This window comes from Sinocyclocheilus rhinocerous, unplaced genomic scaffold (genome assembly GCF_001515625.1).
Source record: "Sinocyclocheilus rhinocerous isolate Xijiao unplaced genomic scaffold, SAMN03320098_v1.1 scaffold541, whole genome shotgun sequence".
In the NCBI taxonomy this organism is placed as follows: Eukaryota; Metazoa; Chordata; class Actinopteri; order Cypriniformes; family Cyprinidae; genus Sinocyclocheilus; species Sinocyclocheilus rhinocerous.
The window spans coordinates 1,315,011-1,336,901 of record NW_015658519.1 but is presented as its reverse complement, the minus strand read 5'-3'; the positions used below and the strand labels follow the sequence as shown (position 1 = coordinate 1,336,901).

General features: G+C 35.4%; 1 protein-coding gene across 3 annotated transcripts in view; it reads right to left on the bottom strand.

Moving 5' to 3' along the window:
• LOC107722600 (collagen alpha-1(XVIII) chain-like) overlaps positions 1-21,891 on the bottom strand; it is a 44,460-nt gene that overhangs the window by 18,356 nt on the left and 4,213 nt on the right. Inside the window, exons 1-12 of one of the 3 annotated variants that reach the window (XM_016531026.1) lie at positions 14,463-14,936; positions 9,922-10,469; positions 7,958-8,032; positions 7,700-7,810; positions 5,418-5,526; positions 5,269-5,309; positions 4,934-5,116; positions 4,732-4,758; positions 3,611-3,673; positions 3,407-3,484; positions 1,051-1,113; positions 808-939 (exon numbers count right to left, since the gene is read on the bottom strand). In XM_016531026.1, the coding sequence (XP_016386512.1) occupies positions 808-939; positions 1,051-1,113; positions 3,407-3,484; positions 3,611-3,673; positions 4,732-4,758; positions 4,934-5,116; positions 5,269-5,309; positions 5,418-5,526; positions 7,700-7,810; positions 7,958-8,032; positions 9,922-10,469; positions 14,463-14,715 (1,683 nt within the window). In that variant the 5' untranslated portion in view covers positions 14,716-14,936. Of the gene's footprint in view, positions 1-807; positions 940-1,050; positions 1,114-3,406; positions 3,485-3,610; positions 3,674-4,731; positions 4,759-4,933; positions 5,117-5,268; positions 5,310-5,417; positions 5,527-7,699; positions 7,811-7,957; positions 8,033-9,921; positions 10,470-14,462; positions 14,937-21,891 lie in introns of those variants that run through there. The other 2 variants (XM_016531027.1, XM_016531028.1) reach the window with 2 other exon arrangements.

Here is a 21,891-nt window from a genome sequence, read left to right as displayed (position 1 = left end):
TTAGACTGTCAGTGAAAATGTTCTTTGATAATGTAAATGTTCTTTGCTCTCTTTCTATAAAATGAAAGTGTTAGCCTAACTTGCCTAACTTGCAATGTTTTTGTTCACATTAACTTTCAATGTTAAATTCACATTAAATATAATCTTAAAAATTGCCCCCTCAAAAATAATGAGTGCATGTGCCTGTCTAACAGCTTCTAAAGTATCTAACAACCCTCTATTAGCTATATGTCAGGGGGAAAGTATGATGTAAAGCCATAGCAAGTATTTGACTGGAGAAAATACATGAAAAAATATAACAATGTAAACTAATCCAAATCTTAGTTTGCATTCAGGCAAATGTCGACAAGCAAATATTGTTGGAGAGAAAATGCTGTCTTTTCCAACCTACTGGTTCAGTGACCTGAACGAACCAGGGCAATGCCTGTCCTTTACCAAACCCTGAGCCAAACCCTGAGCCAAACCCAGAGTCAGTGCCAGACCCACTAAACCAGTCCTCAAATAGCTGGGCAATCGAGAGAAGGAAAGAAGACAACATGAATCAGCTAAAAGCCGTGATACAACCATCACTTAGCAACACTGGGAAATCTTAACAAGTGCTTGATGGGGAATTAATAATGTATCTGCTGGTCTGAGTTACTTATCTATTTACATGGCTTCATTTCAAGTTGTCTGAGTGCATTAGACGTCATATGTAATATGAAATGACAGGGCCAACAGGAGAAGCAGATGAGATATGAATTGTAATGAAATGTAAACTGAGTCTCTCTTCAGCAGCTGATTTAACTGAAGAGAGAACATACTCACACGAAGTCCAGGTTGCCCATCTCTGCCATCCTTGCCAGGGGCGCCTGGTGGTCCAGGCAGCAAAGCCCCTAAGGGGCCATTAGGACCAGGAGGGCCAGGTTTCCCTGGAGGCCCTGGAGGACCAGGTGGACCCTAGAATATGACATTATCATTTATAGTGACATACATTGACAACCTGAATGTTAAATGCCATTAAATACAGTACTGTAAGAATATTGTCAAAACACGGGCAGATTTACTCACTCTAAGACGTTCTGTATCAATGTCAACATCTTCAAATCCAGAGCCGAGAGCATCAAATCCATACTGTCATTAAAAATGGAGATATGTTCTTAATAAGCAGAATGCACAGCATGGACAGTTTGAGCTGAATTACATTAGTTTCATAACTAACAAATTTAGCAACATTGACACTGTTATTGAACTTAACTGAACCAACGTTGAACTCAAGATTAATAACGACACTATTGTCTTTTTAGAGATGCTTTACAGCAGAATCTGAATTTATCTAATATTTGATTAATTTTGCAACATCAGTCCTGGTATTTTCCTGTTTATTACTATAAAGCTGTATTGTATAAACTGCTATATATATAAATGTGACTTGACATCTTAATACATCAGATTTACAGTAGCCATGAAGATCTTGGGCATAAAGGAACATTCTTATCTCCAGACCTTGCACAAAATCATTGCTAAGAGAGGCATATAAGATTTTAAACAATACAACACACATATTGAATCCAGAATTTGAAAGGTTACCATTGGAAAGGAGATTAAGAAGGTGCAGACTTAAGAGGTTCAGGAATTCATTCATTCCATCAGCAATGAAGTCACTAAATAGTGTTAAGTGATTTTGTATTGAGATGTTTTATTGAGATGTATGGTTTTTTTGTGCAATGTATTGTTTTAAGTGTGGTGATGCAGTGGCTGTATTTTGAGCCCAAGATTAATTTCCCTCTGGGAAAATAAAGTATACCTTAACCTTAGCCAAAGACATCATCTAGAGAAACAGTGCAGTTACAAATCACATGCTTTGGAAACAAATGCATTTTCCCCCAATATGAAGTAAACTTAAAGCCACACAGTTTGTGCAATATACTTACTGGAACTTTAATTGGTTTGGATGGCCCCGGTGGTCCGGGAGGCCCTGGTGGACCAGGCAGACCAACCGCAGAATCACCCTAAAAAGAGTTAAATAGGATGAAATACAAGCTTCTGCTTTTGAGCTTGAAAAAAAGTTCACGCTGTACTGAGGCATTGTGGATAATCACATGTTTGGGAGGCAGCTCAACTGCATTATCCCTCACCTTTTCTCCTTTGACTCCAGATTCTCCAGGTAATCCTGGAAGTCCTGGAGGTCCTCTCTGCCCCTGCATTAAAGAGACATTGTATTAAGATCAGTGGAGACAGATGTAAACATGAAGCCATGAAATTCTATTACATTATATCCTCCTTATTTTCAACTTGAAAGTAAATTATTTCTTCTGAATCTGATTCTTTATCTGCTGTAGGTAAAGGTAAATAATTAGTAGAATAACAAAGGGCAGTAACATGCTACAAACCAGTGTGTTTATGATTGTGATAATTAAAATAATATAACAAATACCTGTTTGAAACATCAAGCAGTATAACAGACTGTTTTTGTACTTCTAAAATAACTGGAAGTGGCTGACTCCGGAAGCACATTCAAGTTAAAAATGACTAAGGCCTGCTCTTAAAAATAATGTGGATTAAACTCAAATTCTGCAAATTAGACATAAAATGGGGTGTGAATAGCCAGATATTGTGCAATACAAAACTGTGTGAATACAAAAGTAGTGTAAATGAAAAAAAGAAGGTACAGGAAAAAAGGTATTTTTTTTCTACAATTTTTTTCTTACTTTGTTTTTTTTTAAATACAAATCTAATTTGATTTGGTTCACAAATTGCAGGAATCAAGTCTTACTTTTCTTTAATTTAATGTAAGAAGACCAAAAAGGAACCTGTGTGTTCTATTTGAATGTCATCTGGTCATCTCTGAGCACTGCTAAAGGCATTTTTGGTAGCACTTTATTACAGTCCTGTTCTGCGTGTACATTTAGTCTACATACTATGCACTTTTTATAATAATTACAATAACTGGGTAATAACTACTGTAGGTAACCCTGAACTTACCCGTAAACCTAACCCTAACCCACAGGAAGTACAATGTAAGTACAGATAAGTGTAGTACTGTAAAATAAGGTGCAACCTAAATTTTTTTGTTCTTATAATTCTAAAGAATCAAATATGTCTCTTATTTTGAGTTCTACCAAAAAGGATTATTAAATTAACAATTGTAATATGTGCACAACAAACTTTGTGCAACACTGTACAGATGTTTTATTGAGATGTATGGTTTTTTTGTGCAATGTATTGTTTTAAGTGTGGTGATGCAGTGGCTGTATTTTGAGCCCAAGATTAATTTCCCTCTGGGAAAATAAAGTATACCTTAACCTTAGCCAAAGACATCATCTAGAGAAACAGTGCAGTTACAAATCACATGCTTTGGAAACAAATGCATTTTCCCCCAATATGAAGTAAACTTAAAGCCACACAGTTTGTGCAATATACTTACTGGAACTTTAATTGGTTTGGATGGCCCCGGTGGTCCGGGAGGCCCTGGTGGACCAGGCAGACCAACCGCAGAATCACCCTAAAAAGAGTTAAATAGGATGAAATACAAGCTTCTGCTTTTGAGCTTGAAAAAAAGTTCACGCTGTACTGAGGCATTGTGGATAATCACATGTTTGGGAGGCAGCTCAACTGCATTATCCCTCACCTTTTCTCCTTTGACTCCAGATTCTCCAGGTAATCCTGGAAGTCCTGGAGGTCCTCTCTGCCCCTGCATTAAAGAGACATTGTATTAAGATCAGTGGAGACAGATGTAAACATGAAGCCATGAAATTCTATTACATTATATCCTCCTTATTTTCAACTTGAAAGTAAATTATTTCTTCTGAATCTGATTCTTTATCTGCTGTAGGTAAAGGTAAATAATTAGTAGAATAACAAAGGGCAGTAACATGCTACAAACCAGTGTGTTTATGATTGTGATAATTAAAATAATATAACAAATACCTGTTTGAAACATCAAGCAGTATAACAGACTGTTTTTGTACTTCTAAAATAACTGGAAGTGGCTGACTCCGGAAGCACATTCAAGTTAAAAATGACTAAGGCCTGCTCTTAAAAATAATGTGGATTAAACTCAAATTCTGCAAATTAGACATAAAATGGGGTGTGAATAGCCAGATATTGTGCAATACAAAACTGTGTGAATACAAAAGTAGTGTAAATGAAAAAAAGAAGGTACAGGAAAAAAGGTATTTTTTTTCTACAATTTTTTTCTTACTTTGTTTTTTTTTAAATACAAATCTAATTTGATTTGGTTCACAAATTGCAGGAATCAAGTCTTACTTTTCTTTAATTTAATGTAAGAAGACCAAAAAGGAACCTGTGTGTTCTATTTGAATGTCATCTGGTCATCTCTGAGCACTGCTAAAGGCATTTTTGGTAGCACTTTATTACAGTCCTGTTCTGCGTGTACATTTAGTCTACATACTATGCACTTTTTATAATAATTACAATAACTGGGTAATAACTACTGTAGGTAACCCTGAACTTACCCGTAAACCTAACCCTAACCCACAGGAAGTACAATGTAAGTACAGATAAGTGTAGTACTGTAAAATAAGGTGCAACCTAAATTTTTTTGTTCTTATAATTCTAAAGAATCAAATATGTCTCTTATTTTGAGTTCTACCAAAAAGGATTATTAAATTAACAATTGTAATATGTGCACAACAAACTTTGTGCAACACTGTACTGAATGTACTGTCCTTCATCTGTACACATACCAGTATTTTAAAACTGTCCATATGTAAGCAAATTATTACTCACTGGTTTTCCTTCTTCACCTTTGCCTCCCTGCAAAACATAGGCAAGAGATAAAAAAATTCTAGTTCACTCAATCTATACTGCTAGGACATGAAATGGTCTATAGTACTATGTTTATAGACAAAAGGTTAGACATAGTCTCAAAAAGAATAAGAAGAAGTAACACATTCAATATTGTCTCATCATCATGAGGAAATAATCATACGGGTTGTCCATCTTTCCCTGGTCTGCCTTGTCTTCCTGGTGGACCCATTGGACCTTGAGGGCCTCTCTGTCCAGGTTGACCTGAATGTGTGGGTGGGAGAGATAGTCCAGGAGATCCGGGGGGTCCTGGGGGGCCTGCAGGTCCAGGTTCTCCACGCTCCCCTTTTTGCCCCTGGCCAGAACTCTGAGACAGTTCAAGAGATACTATAATTCTATAATTGAGTATGCAAGACTATTACGTCATTTTAACCATCATATACTGTACTACAGAAGTCAGTTAATTCAAAAATAAGTATCCGTTTTTTTTAAAAACAGGAAATGAAGTGTAATACTTACATCCCCTGTACTCTCCCCTGTGTCATCTGTTTTGTAAGTCCCTGAAAGGATTAACAACCAATATTAATATTAATTTGCTGAAAATGAAACATTCACGAAATAGGTAAAATAAAGCTAATTTTTTTGTCTTAATTAAAGTGTCCTCTCACCTCTAAGCAGCCTTTCGTCTATCGGGGTCACATGTCCTGAAAACTCCCCTTCGTCTATGTCAGGTGACACAGTGGGCGGAGCTTGGACAGGATATGTGGGTCTATATGTCTGCAAGCAATAATACATCAACTGATTACATTCTTACAACATATATGTGACCCTGGACCACAAAACCAGTCATAAGGGTCAATTTTTGGAACTTGAGTGATTTATACAGTGATATAGTGATTATCGTGAAAAGCGCTGTACAAATAAACTTGAATTGAATTGAATACACATTGGAAATTGAGATTATACATAATCTGAAAGTTGAATAAATGAGCTTTCCATTGATGAATAGTTTGTTAGGGTAGGACAATATTTGGCCGAGATACAACTATTTGAAAATCTGGAATCTAAGGGTGCAAAAAAATCAAAATACTGAGAAAATTGCCTTTAAAGCTGTCCAAATGAAGTTCTTAGCAATGCATATTACTAATAAAAATTAAGTTTTAATATATTTATGGCAGGAAATTTACAGAATATCTTCATGGAACATGATCTTTACTTAATATCCTAAGGATTGATTTAAAAAGTTTAAGTATTTTATAAAACTTTTTAAAGGTAAAGTGTATAATTAGTAGTAGCACCACACAGACTAGCAGGTTTCTAAACACTACTACCACTCCTATCTGACCCACGTCTTCCATTGTTAGAACAAACTTGGTTGAGTTGATAGTTAACATGTCAGATTGCTCAAACCAGAGGTCCCAACCTTGTTTGTCAACTGAACTCCTATGCCCTAATTTTTTTTTCTTGAAGTGCCCTCTGATATTTAAAGTAACAATTAAATGTAATGCATTTTCACAACAACTTTACACATTGCTATTTGGACATCATTGCAATAACTTATTTAATCATTTTGATCATATTTATAGTTTTAATTCTGAACACTTGTCACATTAACATGGGACTGTAGAAATTGGTGAATCCCTGGCTGGGAAACAATTTGTCTTGGTTCAGTCCTGTCATGCATTGCAATGCATTACATCACAGCAGCTTTGCAAGTGGTTTTCATGTCTCTTGTGACCAATCGGTATTAACGTCACTCCTTCCATTACATGTTTTAGAGAGCCATGTTTGAATATATATTTTAATGTAAAGCTATCATATTGCTTTAGAGTGTTATATACTGTATATAGTGTATTTTTTGGAGTTCAGCAACTCCCTTCCCCATTAATTTTCATTAGAAGGAGCATTCTGCAAAAACATTTTTGTGTTCCAAGCAAGAAAGCAAAATATACAGTTCATCTTTGGGTGAGCTATCCCTTTAGCATTAAAAAAGACCTCTCTTCACATTTAAAGTGCACTAGGAAAGTAAAACAGCAATATTTTTGGATCAGTGTTGATACATAAATGATGTTCTTTCTGTCATGTGTTTCTGTGAGAGAACAGAAGATTTAAACCCTTTTGATTCCTCTGAATATTGTAACTAAACGCAACTCCCTAGAGGGAGAATGAATCGCTTTGCTTCCTGTTTGGCAAAGATAAATACAGCATAATGTCAACAAAGAAATAATTACATTGACTACAACACACACATAACAAGACAAACAAATATGAAAACGATTTTTTCTTTCATGCTCATCTATTCATTTGTGAATGTTATGCATTTGTGCATATAATAAAAAAAAAAATTCAAAAATTAATTCAAGATCTGAAAACACTTGATATGAATCCTGTATATATAATGTATTATAAAGTTATTCATACACTACCAATCAAATGTTTGGCATCAGTAAGATTGGTTTATGTTTTAAAACAGTGTCACATGATCCTTCAGAAATCATTGTAATGTGCTGATTTACTGCTTAAGAAACATTTCTGATTATTATCAATTTTGAAAACAGTTGTGCTGCTTAATTATTGTGGAAACTGTGACTTTTTTCAGGATTGTTTGATGAATAACAACATTCAAAAGATTTTTTTTTTGTATCAGTATAACACTTTTGCTCAATTTAATGCATTCTTTCAAAAACAAAAATAAAACAAGAATAAATAAATAACAACACTTCTGAACAGTATTGTAAGCGAATCCTTCTAACACATATAATCTGTAAATGGCATAATGGTCCTGGATAATGTATGGCTTTAATAAATGGCACATTTGAAAAAAATTAGACACATTTACATGGCAAAACTATGTAACTGGGTTGATAGATATATATTTATTTTTTAATTTAATTTAATCAGGTTAATAGAAATGTAATGTAATGTGTGCAGTGAAGTGTTTCTGTCAAACCTTTTCTTTGTCTTCTCTCACATTTGTCTGACCGAAGATTACTTCATGTCTCCCATGTTCTTCTTCATCATCATAATCACCATCACCACTTCTGTCCCCGGAGGTCTGCAACTGCAAAACATCAGGAGCGTCACCAGCGACTCCACCACAAGAGGGAGTGCCAGCCATACTACTCTAGAAAACAGCCAAGGACAGTGTAATAATATTCTGAGACAAATAACACGAACAAGACAGAGAGGATAATGAAAATGGGCTCACGCTGGGGTCATCCTCTTCACACTGCTCTTCCGCTGCCCTAGGGTCCGGTTTTATTACCAGCTGTTGAATAGACCCCTGACAGAATGAGATAGAAAGAGTCAGAGAAAGAAAAGGTTTAGTTGTTCAGCCGTTTAAAACAAAACCAAATTGTTTGTGTACAAGATTGCTGTGTATATTTGCAGAATACCAAGTGGTTAATCACACTGCAATCATGTTCATACACAAGTGCTGCCTGGAGCTGTAAACTACTGTCAGGAGGAGATCTGTTCTGTTATTTTCATTCTAACAGCAGTAGACAGCGTTCAGGAGTACAGCAGCACAAATTCTTCCAGCGCTCAGTGATGTGCCAGAAACGCTTAAGGGAAGGTAATAAATTTTGTTCAGTTATCAGCAGGCTTTCAGATGAAGCACCTCCTGCTTTACTCATTAGGATTTAATGGGTTCTTTTAGCCACGCTTTCATTCAAGTACAGCTGGGATTTATGACGGCCATCAGCTACTTTCATTATTAAAGGCATTAGGAAACGTCCTAGTCCAAACAACCATAAAACAATGACAAGCAAAACTCGATTAGAACCATTACAGATAACACATATTAACACAACAATTTTCATCAGTATTACCTCTGAAGGGAGACGTGAAAGAACAAAAGCTCAACAACAAAACTGACTTGTGCCTTTACAAGAGAATACAACAGTAATTGCAAGTCTGAACCTGGGACCTATGGGGTTTTAGCCAGGTCTATAAGTAGCATTATTTCTCTCTAGGTGAGAGTTTCATTGTTAGTTGCTTCTCTTTCCTTGAAGGAGGCCCATCTAGCATTATGCCACTTAACACAAAAGGATTCAACCTTCCTGAAGTCTTCTCCATGACAACAAGCCTCCCTAAACACAACACACCAACACATGAGACAAAATCTCCTCAGCTGGAATTGGTTTATATGCGGCAGAGGACATTGTCAGAATCAAAATATAAAAAATAAAAAAAAATTTGGTATGGTGGGTGTTGTAGAATGTAAATGTGAATAAATTAGGGAACAATTAATTTATAGTCAACTAATGATTTTGTAAGGTAATGTTTTATCTTATTATCATTTTATATGTAATAAAATATTTTAAACATTAAAAACATTGGTATGCACCGATAATTGGCTGAAATTGGTTTGTCATAATTATGACTTCTTATCTCACAATTTTTGACATTTTATTTCCTAACTATGGCTTTTTCATTACTTAAGTACTAAATCAGAATTTTTTATGTCATTTTTTTATTTAATAAATCATGATTTTTATTCTTATGTGTCAGAAATGGGCTTCAATAGAAAAAAAAATACAATATTAAAATTCTGTACTATTTTGTCTAAATAAAATATAACATTCAACAAATATAAAAATAAAACACTAAAATCTAAAAGTGAATTTAGGCATCACAACGTTATAATGTATAGTATGAGAAATTGATATTTAACATAACATTTTCTAAAGATTAAATTTAACAGTATTATTCATGTTTTTAAACATTCACTTTAAGTGAGTGTTAGATTATAGCGAAGGCAATCTAAGCATAAAAAAATGGGAAAATGACAATGCATAATTCAATATCAACTGATGCCAATAAATGTCATGTCAATATACCATCCATGTCAGTTTATAATCACAGTAAACATTATCAGAATGAAAGCACACTGCCTCTTTTGAACAGTTTGTACTTGTTCACTCTTTCTTTGCTCCAGGTAGCTGTGAATAACCTTTAGCAACTTTTGATCATGGATCAATGATAAATGATAAAACTGTCTTTCAGTGTGAGCCAGCCGATTTATTAAAGGTACATATGATCAAGACCCCAGGCAATATGGTTTCAGCTCTTCTTTTACGTTTCGTTCTGTTTTGTGAGGTGTTTAAACTTTGATAAATGATAAAGCCCATTAGGTAAAGGTTTTTGAGATTTGGTAAAATGGTGACCTACCACAAATCTCTCCAGGCCAGTACTGCCCGCATTTGCCACAAAGATACCCGAGCCTTGCTTAAAGCTGAGGGGCTGCTGGCTTCTCTTCAGGGGGGCGCTGTGGTACTCCTCACAATCCATATAGAGCCGAACCTCCTCGTTCTCGACCGTCAGTGTAAAGCGGTACCACTGCTGTGTCATATCAGGCACTTTAAAGGAAGCCACCTCCATGGTGTCTGCAAGCCCTGGCTCGCTGTAATACAGTACAATCCTCTGGGTCTTATCCTCCACGGGCGTCAGCGCCAAGCCCAAGTGGACGATCCTCTGGGAGGGATCTGTGATGGCGAACAGAACCCCTCCTTGAGAGTTGGAGGGCTTGACGGTGACAATAATGGCAAAGTCCATGAAGAAGGGCTCAGGTACAAAGGATTGGGTCAGTCGACCTACATTAGCATTAGGCCCAAAATTGTAAGCAGGGAAACCCTCGTAGCCAGTGATGAAGGACACAGATGGAGGAAGAGGAACACCAACTAGCTCAGTCAGGACTAGGTGACACTTGGACCCTCGCTCTGAAAGAAAACATGCAGTAACAGGGGGAATCATTCAAATGAAGGACAATATACAGTCCCAAAATGCCTTCCCACATTTATGAAAACATGTCTCTCCTAATAATACATGAACATACAGTCTAAAAACTTTTGAACAAGACAAAAGTGTTGCGATGAAAATCAGAAACAGGGTTCTTCACACACAGATTTTCATGTATATAAAAAATAAATAATCCATTATTTCAATTAATGTTTATTAAAGAAACAGTGCTCCAAAAAGGAGTTCAACTCAAGGCAAACTAATATAATTTGATTTCTTCTGTGGAACACAGCCCATATGAATCATGCTCTATATTCCAAGAATTCTGAAAAGATAAAAAAAGATTTATGTGAGAAGCAAGACAGAAAATTGTGCTTCACTGGTAATTTCTCCCTCCTTAATACAGTATGTTCAATAATAAAGAACTTAAATGTAAAACTTTATACATTATAAGGCTTCAGACGACTTATAATTTTGGAATATGAGATGCTTTCATGATTTTTTTATGGTTTTATTGAACTGAATTTTCATTGAACTGTTTCATTTAATTTTTCAATGAACTGTGACATAATTTTTATTGAAAAATCAAGCAGGTTTGAAAACCATAGGTTTCGGGTTTCATTGAACTGTCGAAAAGTTTCATTGAATTTCTTAAGTATATTCAATAACAAGGTGTTGCATCATACAGCCTCTTTGCAAAGATTTTGAAAGCACTTTTTACTTCTACAAGAGCAAAAATCTAGGAATTTATCTTAGTATCATAGTATTATTAGGAAGACAGTAAAACATTCTCATTAGTTCATGCCAAAGTCAATGCCAAAGACTCCTCAAATTGACAACATTCAGAAATGTTTGCCATTTCAATCTGACACGAGTCATAATGATAATAATGAGGTAAAATGCCAAATAAACTGCTCTACAGGGCTGCAGGGCTTCTAGCAAATTCTCTGTTTGTCTGACAACAAAGAGTTTCATAACTCAGCTAAGCATTCAGTACAGCAGAGAGAAGATTCTCTTCATATAAAATTAATTACAGGTCATGGAAGTTTGTGCTGAAAATACACAGTAGTGCAAAGCAACTAACTTTCTTAAAGATTAGAAAAAACAAATTACTACAGTATACTGCAAATCACATTCAAATATTGTGAAGAGACAAAGAGTAAAATTGCATGAGTGTATAATACATCTCTCCAGATGGTTCATTACAAAAATATATTATGAAATCTTCAAAGAAACTAAATACATTTACAGTCAATGAGGATGCTTGTGTCTTCACCAATGAAAATGGCTTTTCACCAAAGTTTCATTCTCTCATTCTGACCAACACTCATATCACATTCAAATGCACTGAAGAGACAATTACTTCAGTGACTGCATGAAGTAATGGCATGAATGAGATATTAATTAAGAAACACGTTTGGACCCCAGGGTTAATTTCACATATTTGTGCCTGTAATCAGCAGGTGGACCTGCAATTGATGCTTCATCAGCGACCCCAATTTCCCAAATACCTCCTGCTCCTAATCCTATTATTATAATATCATGTGATAGGGATTTAGCATTATTCTCAGAGAAAAGTGGGCTCACTGAACACCACCAGGCTGATCTTTTTCACACAACGGCATAGCACAATTAGAAACCATTCAGAATTAAGCTGCACTTTAATATCTGCTAGCCTCATGGGTTAACCATAATCTCAGTAATGATTCAAACACACAGCTAAACCCAAATTACATTTGGATAAATTAAAACTAATAAGACGGTAATGATACACATCTTACATATGCAAATCTCTCCTGCTGGAAAAACATATGGCAACACTAATTTCGATAGTCCACTTTAGACATTCTGCTGACAATAAGAAGCTTTGCAACTACATGTCAACTTATTCTACTTACTGACAAAAATTATTATTTGGTGAAGTAAATACTACACAAAAACAAATGTTATTTGCTATATGAAACAGTTAGTTCAGCCAATAATTTAAAAAAAACAAAACAAAGTAAATTCTATATTGGTACTCAATTTAAGCTTGTAGAAGTTAAAGCATAAATATAAACGCTCTCAACTTTTCTGATACTGGTGTTCCCATCATGCACTGGGGCATGAATAATTAATAAGGTTGATTTTTTTTCCTGTTTTCCAGCTGTATGTACACTGTTTTATCATTGCTTTTGTTGTTAGGTTTAGTAACTTGTGATTTTGTTACATCTAGAGTTTATTTTCTACTCAAAATGACACATTCATATACTCAAAAATGAACCACAGTTACTGTCATTGTGTATTGTGTACCAAGTATCGAAGTCTCTGTGTTCCGATGAGTGCTGCATTAATTATGTATATATAATGTGTACATGATATCTATTGTATTATTTTCTTACATTCACTTTAAAAGGTTAATTTAGGTGCTAAATTAAGTAAATCGAAGTATTGGGAAGTAAGCTTTCACTGAGTAAAAATTTACAAAAAATGTTTTTGTAAAAATTACTCAAACTTTTACTGGCCAAGCTCATTTTCTTTGTTAAATTTATTTAACTTAGGTAAGTAGATTTTTACTTAATTCTATATTTGAAATTATATATAATTATGTAAAATTTACTTAATTTCTTTATGAATGTTAAGGTCAATAGTAAGTAGATTGTACAGAGCAGTAGCAGCAAAATCTACTTAAAAATGTTTTAGTGCAAATTAAAGATTTTTTTTTAGTAAATCCTACAAGTAATTTTTTTCAGTGTACGAACCCTAACTCTAACCCTAACATAGTCTATTAATACTCTAATATGGAGACAGATCAGCCTCAAAAATAACACATTTGCAAAACAAAATTAATAAATGCACAGCACAATTTACATTTACAAAATCCGATTCGTAAATTCAAAACACAATTCATAAATACACAAGTAAAAGCATAAATATTTCCCCAAATGCTCACACAAATGCATCTTACCTAAATAAATTTTAAATGTTTACACAAATATGTATATATAAATTTCTTGAATTAATTTCCATCACACATTTATGAATGATGTTACATGTATTTATGGATCGTTGAATCTGCATTTGCAAATCGTCACATGTGCGTGGACTGCTTTGAATTTGTGTGAGGTATTTTTGAGACCTTCCTGGCAGGTTAAGATTCATAAATATCTTTTTTTGGAGGATGTTCCGTTCAGCCAATCGCGGTGAGCTTTTAATCCACCAATCAAAACGCTCTTTACTGAACAGACTCAAGAAGCTCAAAGGTGTGCTTGTACTGTGCAGTGTTCCATGATCGGGTCCTTGATGTAAAGACATTTTAGTGGGTACTCTTTTTTTTTTTTTAGCACCTGATTACAATTTCTACAAAATCACATTATGATTTATATCGTTCGCACAAAACGATATAACCTGGTTATACTCTAATGACAGTTAGTTGACATGTAGTTGCAAAGCTACTTTATAGTATAATGTTTTAATAAAGTGTATATTATGAAATCCTCAATGAATCATTAAATTGATCAAAAGTGACAGTAAAGACTTTCACATTGTTAAAAACAATATTTCAATTAAATGCAGTTCATTTGAACTTTCTGTTCACCAAAGAATCCTGGAGGTTTGTATAGTTTCCACAAAAACATTCAGCAGTACAACTGTTTTCAACATTGACAACACCAAATCAGCATTAGAATGATTTCTGAAAGGATCATAACACTCAAGACACTGAAACTTTAAAAGTGTCAGGTCAGTAAGATTTTCCAATGTTTTTATAAACAAATGTCTCTTATACTCACCAAGACTGCATTTATTTAATCAGAAATACAGTAAAAACATCAATATTGTGAACTCTTATTTGAATTTAAAATAACTGTTTTCTTTTACAATGTATTTTAAAATGTAATTTATTTCTGTGATGGCAACGCGGAATTTTCAGCAGACATTACTTTAGATTCAAAACTTCCTACTTTCCCTCATCCCTCATTCTGACCGACACTCACCACTCTTCCACATTCTGAGAGGTTTCTTAGCTCTGGCTTTGCTGGATCCCTCTGTGGGCTGAGGAGGGGAGGCTGGGAAGACAGGGGCTGTGCTCTCCTCTGGTGCTGTAGTGGTGGGTACAGGTGTAGTGACAGCAGGAGCAGATGAGGTCGTCTCTGGGACCCATAGAAACCTGAACCACTGGAACTGAGAGGAGACACTGACCAGGCTCAGGAGCACCAGACAGGTCAGCGACAGCACCGGGGCCGCCATGCTGCTTGGCTGAGCGAGGTAGATAAGCGTACGTCGTCCACTGTTGCAATACCGTCAGAACATGCTATATCGCTCCTCCCACACGTCTCCTCTCTGTACCCCCTCGGACCCCCTCTGTACCCCATGCACCACGCAGACTTTGGTATTCAGCAGGGCAGCCAAATGTCCGATCCTCTACTCCATCATAATGGGATTGTCGAGCACACACAGAGGGAGAATGCACAGCCTTTGACCCCCACCTCGGCCCCCTCCTTAAATCCCCTCCACCAATTACCACCTCTGACAAAGATTCAGCCCATGGCAAAGTGGTTTGTTTGCAAAAAAATGGAAGATTTTACAACAGTGTGCAGCTATGAAGTTTTAAAGCTTGCTAAATGTTTTTCTTCAGCTTATAAGGACATACAGTGAAAGTAAAGACACACTGAGCAGCACATTTCCATAAGAAGGCATAAGGACGCTGGATGCATTTTCAGTGCAACTGCGATCCAGTTCAAGTTCAGGCAGATAAGAAAAGTAATATAATAGAGCAGCGATGCAACGTGTTAAAGTGATGGTGAAATTAAAACTTTTGTTTAGCAAGAATGCATTAAATTGATCAAAAGTGACAGTAAAGTTGTTACAGATAAATTATATTTCAAATAAATGCTGTTCTTTTGAACTTTCTATTCATCAAAGAATTCTGAACATAGTATCTCAGTTTCCACAAAAATATTAAGCAGCACAAGTGTTTTCTACATTGATAATATAAAGAAATGCACCAAATCAGCAAGTTTAGGGTTAGTAAGATTTTGTAATGTTTTTGAAAAATGTCTCTTGTGCTCACCAAGGCTGCATTTATTGATCAGAAATACTGTAAAAACAGTAATATTGTGAAATCTTATTTCAATTGTAATGCTTTGTGTTACAATATATTTTCAAATGTAATTCATTCCTATGATGACAAAGTTGAATTTTCAGCAGTCATTACTTCAGTCATACGATCCTCCAGAAATCATTTTAACATGCTGATTTGGTGTTCAAGAAACATTTCTTACTACTACCAAATTTAAAAAAAAGTTGCTGCTCAGTATTTTTGTGGTAACCATGATACATTTTTTTTCAACATTATTTGATGAAGAGAAAGTTTCACTGAGCAGCATTTATTGAAATATAAATATTTTGTAATCAGTATTGGGCAAAGTTACTTTTAAAAGTAATGCATCGCAATATTGTGTTACTCCCTAGAAAAGTAACTGATTGTGTTAGTTACTTTTTGTGGAAAGTAATGCCTTGTGTTACTTATGTGTTACTTTTTCTCATCTGACATTGGGATTGCTTGAACTGAAATGAATAAACCTCAGGCTGAAGGAATTCAAAAAGCTCAAACAAACCTTTCAGCTGTGCTTCCATTCTGGAATGAATGAAGAATAGGATGCAAGAGAAGAAAGTTCAACACTTTCTTCTCAATCACAAATAAATAAATATATAAAACAAAACACAAATGTTATGTTTATCTAAAGTCATTTTTGCTTATTAGTATGCTTGAATTGGATAATTGAAGGTCAGCAGCAAAGACAGCAAAGGTTAATAAAATGGGATTAAATACATAAAGGATTTTTGTGTTAACATTTAATTTTATTGCAGATTTGCATAATATTCAGAGTTTGCTTTTCACAGTTTTTTTAATTTTAAGAAGTACTGAATCTGTTCTTGTGCGAGTGAGATGAGTAAATGCATATTCGCATTTAGTGTAGAACTACAGTAACATTGTTTGCACAGCACACACAACACCTCTGCACTTACTCCTGATTTATCTCAGTGTGGGAACAGGAGAGCTGTCAGTCAATAAATGGTTACTTATTTGAAAAAGTAACTCAGATATTTTCCTGTAAATTAAAAGTAATGCGTTACTTTACTAGTTGAAAAAAGTAATTATGTAACTCACATTACTTGTAATGCATTACTACCCCCAACACTGTTTGTAACACCACAAATGGCTTTAATGTCAATTTTGATCAATTTAATGCATCTCAAAACACAACAATAAAACAAACAATAACAATAATCCCCAAATGACCCCAAAGTTTTAAACAGTAATGTACTTTCAAAACATTAGCCTACATTATGGAGTTATCAGAAAACTCTCAGAGGGCCGATTATATTCTGGATGGCCTCCATGTCCAGGAACATGGGAAAACTAGGAGTTTGTGTTCTGCAAGCAGAGGGAAAAATCGGGGCATTGAAATACTGAGCCAAATTCATCAGCCAAGACTCCACAGCTCAGTGATCATCAATACACTGACAAAGAGAGTCTGTTCTGATCCATAGGGTGACAGTGTGTGCTTGAGTATGATTGTTGCAGATTGTTTAGGGTTTAATTTACAACAGGGTTGTTGGGAGAAGAAAGGCTGTGTCTTCACATAGAACAGAAGGACCAAAAGGGACATTCCCACTAAAAATAACTCTCCTGCTAATATTGCATTCAATCTGTCAAACCAGAAGATGTTTTTTTAAAAAACATCTTATTCAAAACTCGTTACTTGCTGTTAATGCCCTTTAGCCTTTAAATCCACTGAATATATGCTGCTTCATTTACCAATCAGATGTCTCTATACATTTCTGTTCATCCCCGTAAGCACTTGACTTCCTGCAGTGTGTGGGTGCTTTAAAGTATAACTCTTACAGTACACTGAAAATAAGAGTTTTTAGAGTGTAAAGGTCAAAAATAAGGACTTGCTATAGAGTCTCGTGTAAACAAAAAGGAGCCCAAACTGTTAGCCTGTTATTTTAGGTTCAGGAGATCTTTGAGGCCCAAAGGTTAAGCAGGAGAGATGGTGTTCCCATCCAACCGACCACACTACTCCCTTTTCTGTACCCCAGCAACATTCATAATTGGTTTATTGTCAAAAGCCATCAGTTGTGCAATACTGTGGATTTCTTGTCTATTGAAAAGTCTCAATTAGCAGCAATGGCCTCCACTCAAGGGCATTATGCCTAATAGAGCAATTAGACAGTACTGTCCTCTAAATGCCAGAGCCTGAATTAAGAGCTAGACACAAATTAAAGGCTAGACACCTTAATTCCATTATGTTTCTCTTACTGAAAAAGCCAGTATTATACAGAAACAAATATAGTCTAATAGTCAATTATTGCATTATTCAACTTCTCGGAGCACTTACAGTATTGCGGTACTTAGGCATTGCGATTTTCAATAATAAAACAATACAAAACAATTTTGAGAAAATAATAACTACTGATTCTAAAATGACATTTTGTGAGCATTCTGTAAATGGAATAAAATGTTAACCCTTTCAACAGTCTAACTACATGTGTCAGGACTTGGACATGTGATTTTGCAAACAGTGATCATCCAGCTCTCCCTAGTGGTGAGTTACAGAAACTCTACCACAGTGAAAAATCTACCACTTATTCACTCAAACAGACTCACTGAAACTACAAAAAAAATTGTAAACCCCACTAACACAAATTCAGCAAAGACATGTAAACAAAGTGATTAGCCAACATGCTAACAATTTGTTGCTCATTTTAAATCAAAACTTCTTTCTTTGTAAAGTGTTGAAATACTCAAATTATGAGTTTGAACACTACATTGGCTCTACTATCTGTGTGGTGGTCGACTGATTGGTCATGAGTTCGTGTGAGGGTTTTAGTACTGAGGGATTAGCATCAGCCCTAGTGAGAGAGCAGGAGCTGACAGTAGCCAGGCTTCAGTAATCAATTAGCAAAATGAATGAGGCTTCGTGGGTGAACAAAAACAGTGCTTAGCCACATTAAATCAAAATCACACTCCAAAGGCTTTTCAGTAAAGTCCACACTTGTCAGTTTTTTCCTTTTTTTAGTGACTCCATGGGCTGTTACTCGAGGGCAGTAGCATACTTGATGTCAGACAATATTTTGTAGCCTGTAGTCTGATTAGTTGTTTACATCTTCATCTTCTCCAACTGTTTGAAAGCAGAAACCCCACAGTTACAACTCAGGAAAGCAAACATTGTGCGCTGGCTGCTTGTGAGGTGCTGAATACAAAAAGGAGACTGTAGTTTTGCAAGACATCTTTATATAAATCTGGCTAAATGATAGTAAATACTGATTCTGTACAGTGACCCCAAATTTATTTGAACCTATAGTCACACTTAAAGTGACTAAATGTTATGCATATAACAAACCACCATTTGCAAATCAATTTTGGTAGATTTTTTTCTTACAACTACCTTAACTTTTCTGAAACATTTTTGCAATGACTTTTAAGCAACTGGTCAAGATGATTTTTAATGAAAGTATGAAGTTGGTTCTCCTCAAGTTTACATAGAGAGTAATCATGGCTGTAGATCAGGACATTAACTATGAACATGATCCACAATCCAAAATACTTTTGTCTTTGTAATTTAAATTAGACAAATCTATGTTTTAATTTAACTGACTTTAAATAGTTATGACCAGTCTTAAAGAAAAAAGTTTGTTGAGAAATGTTGTAAGACTAGTCTAAGCATTTTATGCAACTGGACACTGTCTGTAAAGTGCACTTTTGAATTAAATTAAATTAAATAAAAAATATTAAAAAAATAAAAGAAGATAAAAGAAAATAATACAGTGACATTTATACATTTATACGACTACTTTTTGGGGGCACTGAATATGGTAAATATACATAAAAAAGAGCACAGGAAAATTCAAGCATGAACTGTAGTGGAAACAAGTATCTAATGCATCCACCCACCTATTACAGTTACAGTAAATTCCTCCAAATATCCAGTGTAAGCACTGCCCCTTGTTTTGAGCGAACTACTTCACTTAAATCATGTGCCATATGATAAACCCTTTATCAGGTACACAGGTAACTAGACCCCAGCAACACCTTTGGTGTCACCTCCACACCAAAGCGAGATCTTGCCAAATATTTTGGTGGCCTAGTTATCTTTGGCTTGCAGCCATATGTATTTGTGGATGTTTTCTTTGGTAACATGACATAAGGCAGTGTGTGACATCACAGAAAGTACATTTTTTTGAGCCAATCAGATTGAGCAATTGGGTGGGAGGGAGGAGCTGTGTCCGAGCAGACAGTGGCCTAGTGTTCGCTCTGACTCAGGTCATTATAACCTCCTCACACACCTATAAGAGCAGAGAGAAGCTCACACTCAATGCTGCTTCTGTGTAATGCATGTTTTCTTTATGGCATCAGCCCCCACCCGCTTTTTTCTTGTGATAGATATGCAAGTATGCACAGTTTACTGCAGTTTGTTGAGAGCAGGAAATGTTCAGTTTTATCCATGTTTACAGTGACTGATCTATTTGTATTACATTTGACTGCTTAATTTTCCCTATGAAACCATGAAATAAATAACCTTAATGAACTGCTATGGAACTAACTGATGGTAAAACATTAAAACATCACAGCTTTTACACAACTATCCAAATATGAACAGGGGTTCAGCATGAATGTGGCAACAGCAGGACATGCTATACATTATAACTCCTTCTCATAAGTACTGGTGAAGTCTGCAGGTAATGTTCTAGGGAGTTTACCATGCTCATTGTAATGCGGAGTCCCTGAAGGTCTGTGATAGGCTTGACTCCTGGGCAGAGAATGATAGGAATGTCCAGGCCCCCACGTTCTGTCCAGCCTCAATCATTCAATCACCCACCTGGAGGTCACAGCTGACTGACAATGGAAGAGGAGGCTCCCCAAAGTAATTACAAAACTGCATGGAAGACAGCAAGGCAAAGAATCTTCATAGAAAGAGTACAAGTGGTCCTCAAAAGGTTTTTTTGGGGTGATCGTGGATTTAAAATAATGTTAAATACTGTAAATAAACCATAGTAAATGAACATAATGTTTTGATGTGGGATACAGGGTTTGTGACTGACCAAGACTGATGTTAATACTTAATATTTTTTAGCGTGCGAAAATTTCGGACTCAGTGTGCAATGACCTTTAATATTACAGTTGGTTTAAATGTGCCTGATTTTGAATATTTGTGGTTTACTCTGAGAGTAAAGAAAAATCCAATGAGATTTGACAACCAACCTAATGGACATCATTAGAGGAGCAGAGTATTGACTATATTAACCCAGAGAAACATACTTGTGGGTGCTGTGGTATATTGGTTAAAGCTCATTGGAGGGTTACTTTCAAGAAGCAAGCAATTGTGCCCTTGAACGAAGCTCTTAACTTAAAGCTCCAGACAGACAGACAGACAGCGGACAGACAGACAGACAGACAGACAGCAGACAGACAGACAGACAGACAGACAGCAGACAGACAGACAGACAGCAGACAGAAAGACAGACAGAAAGACAGACAGACAGACAGAAAGACAGACAGACAGACAGACAGACAGGCAGACAGACAGATAGACAGACAGACAGACAGATATAGATAGATATGGTTAGAGTAAAACCTTTATATAAATAAATATATAAATAAATAACAATTCTTGAATTAGCAAACAAATAATAATTATTAATAACAATAACATTAATAATACAAGGGATATTATTACTATTATTTTAATATTATTATTAAGTATATAATTTACAATAAATAAATAAATATTATTGGATAAGGCAGAATCTAAAATTATATTTAAACAATAATTATTTTAATAGATAGACAAACAAATAATAATTATTAAAGAAAAATTTAATTATAGAAAAATTATATATAATTGTTATTATTAATGTAACAAACAAACAAACTAATATTTGTAGCAATTCTTCTCCCCATTGTGACTTCACCCACAAACACACTTGCAAAATCACATTATTATTAGACTCAAACATTAAAGAATATACCACCACCTACTTATTTAGGCTAATTAAATTATTTATTTACTTACTTACTTGGTGCTACTGATTTTACTCCCTATTGTGACTTCATATACAAACACACTTGCAAACTCACACTAACATGCATACCTTTATTTTCAGGGTGATTACAGTGTGTGCAGGACTGACTGTCTGTAGAAATTAGGTAATCAAGCACACTGTTGACAAGCCCTAGTTACTAGTTAGGTGACACAGAAAGAAAACACAAAAGTGGACAACGGCTGTCCATTCAGACCATTCTCAAACTCAGTGTGACCCTGGTCTGGTCTGGGGGGCTGGAGGGCTGATGTGTTTTTTCCATGCTGTGAATTTTCCAATGTGTGTAATATATCACTGTAAGGGCTAAATGGATGT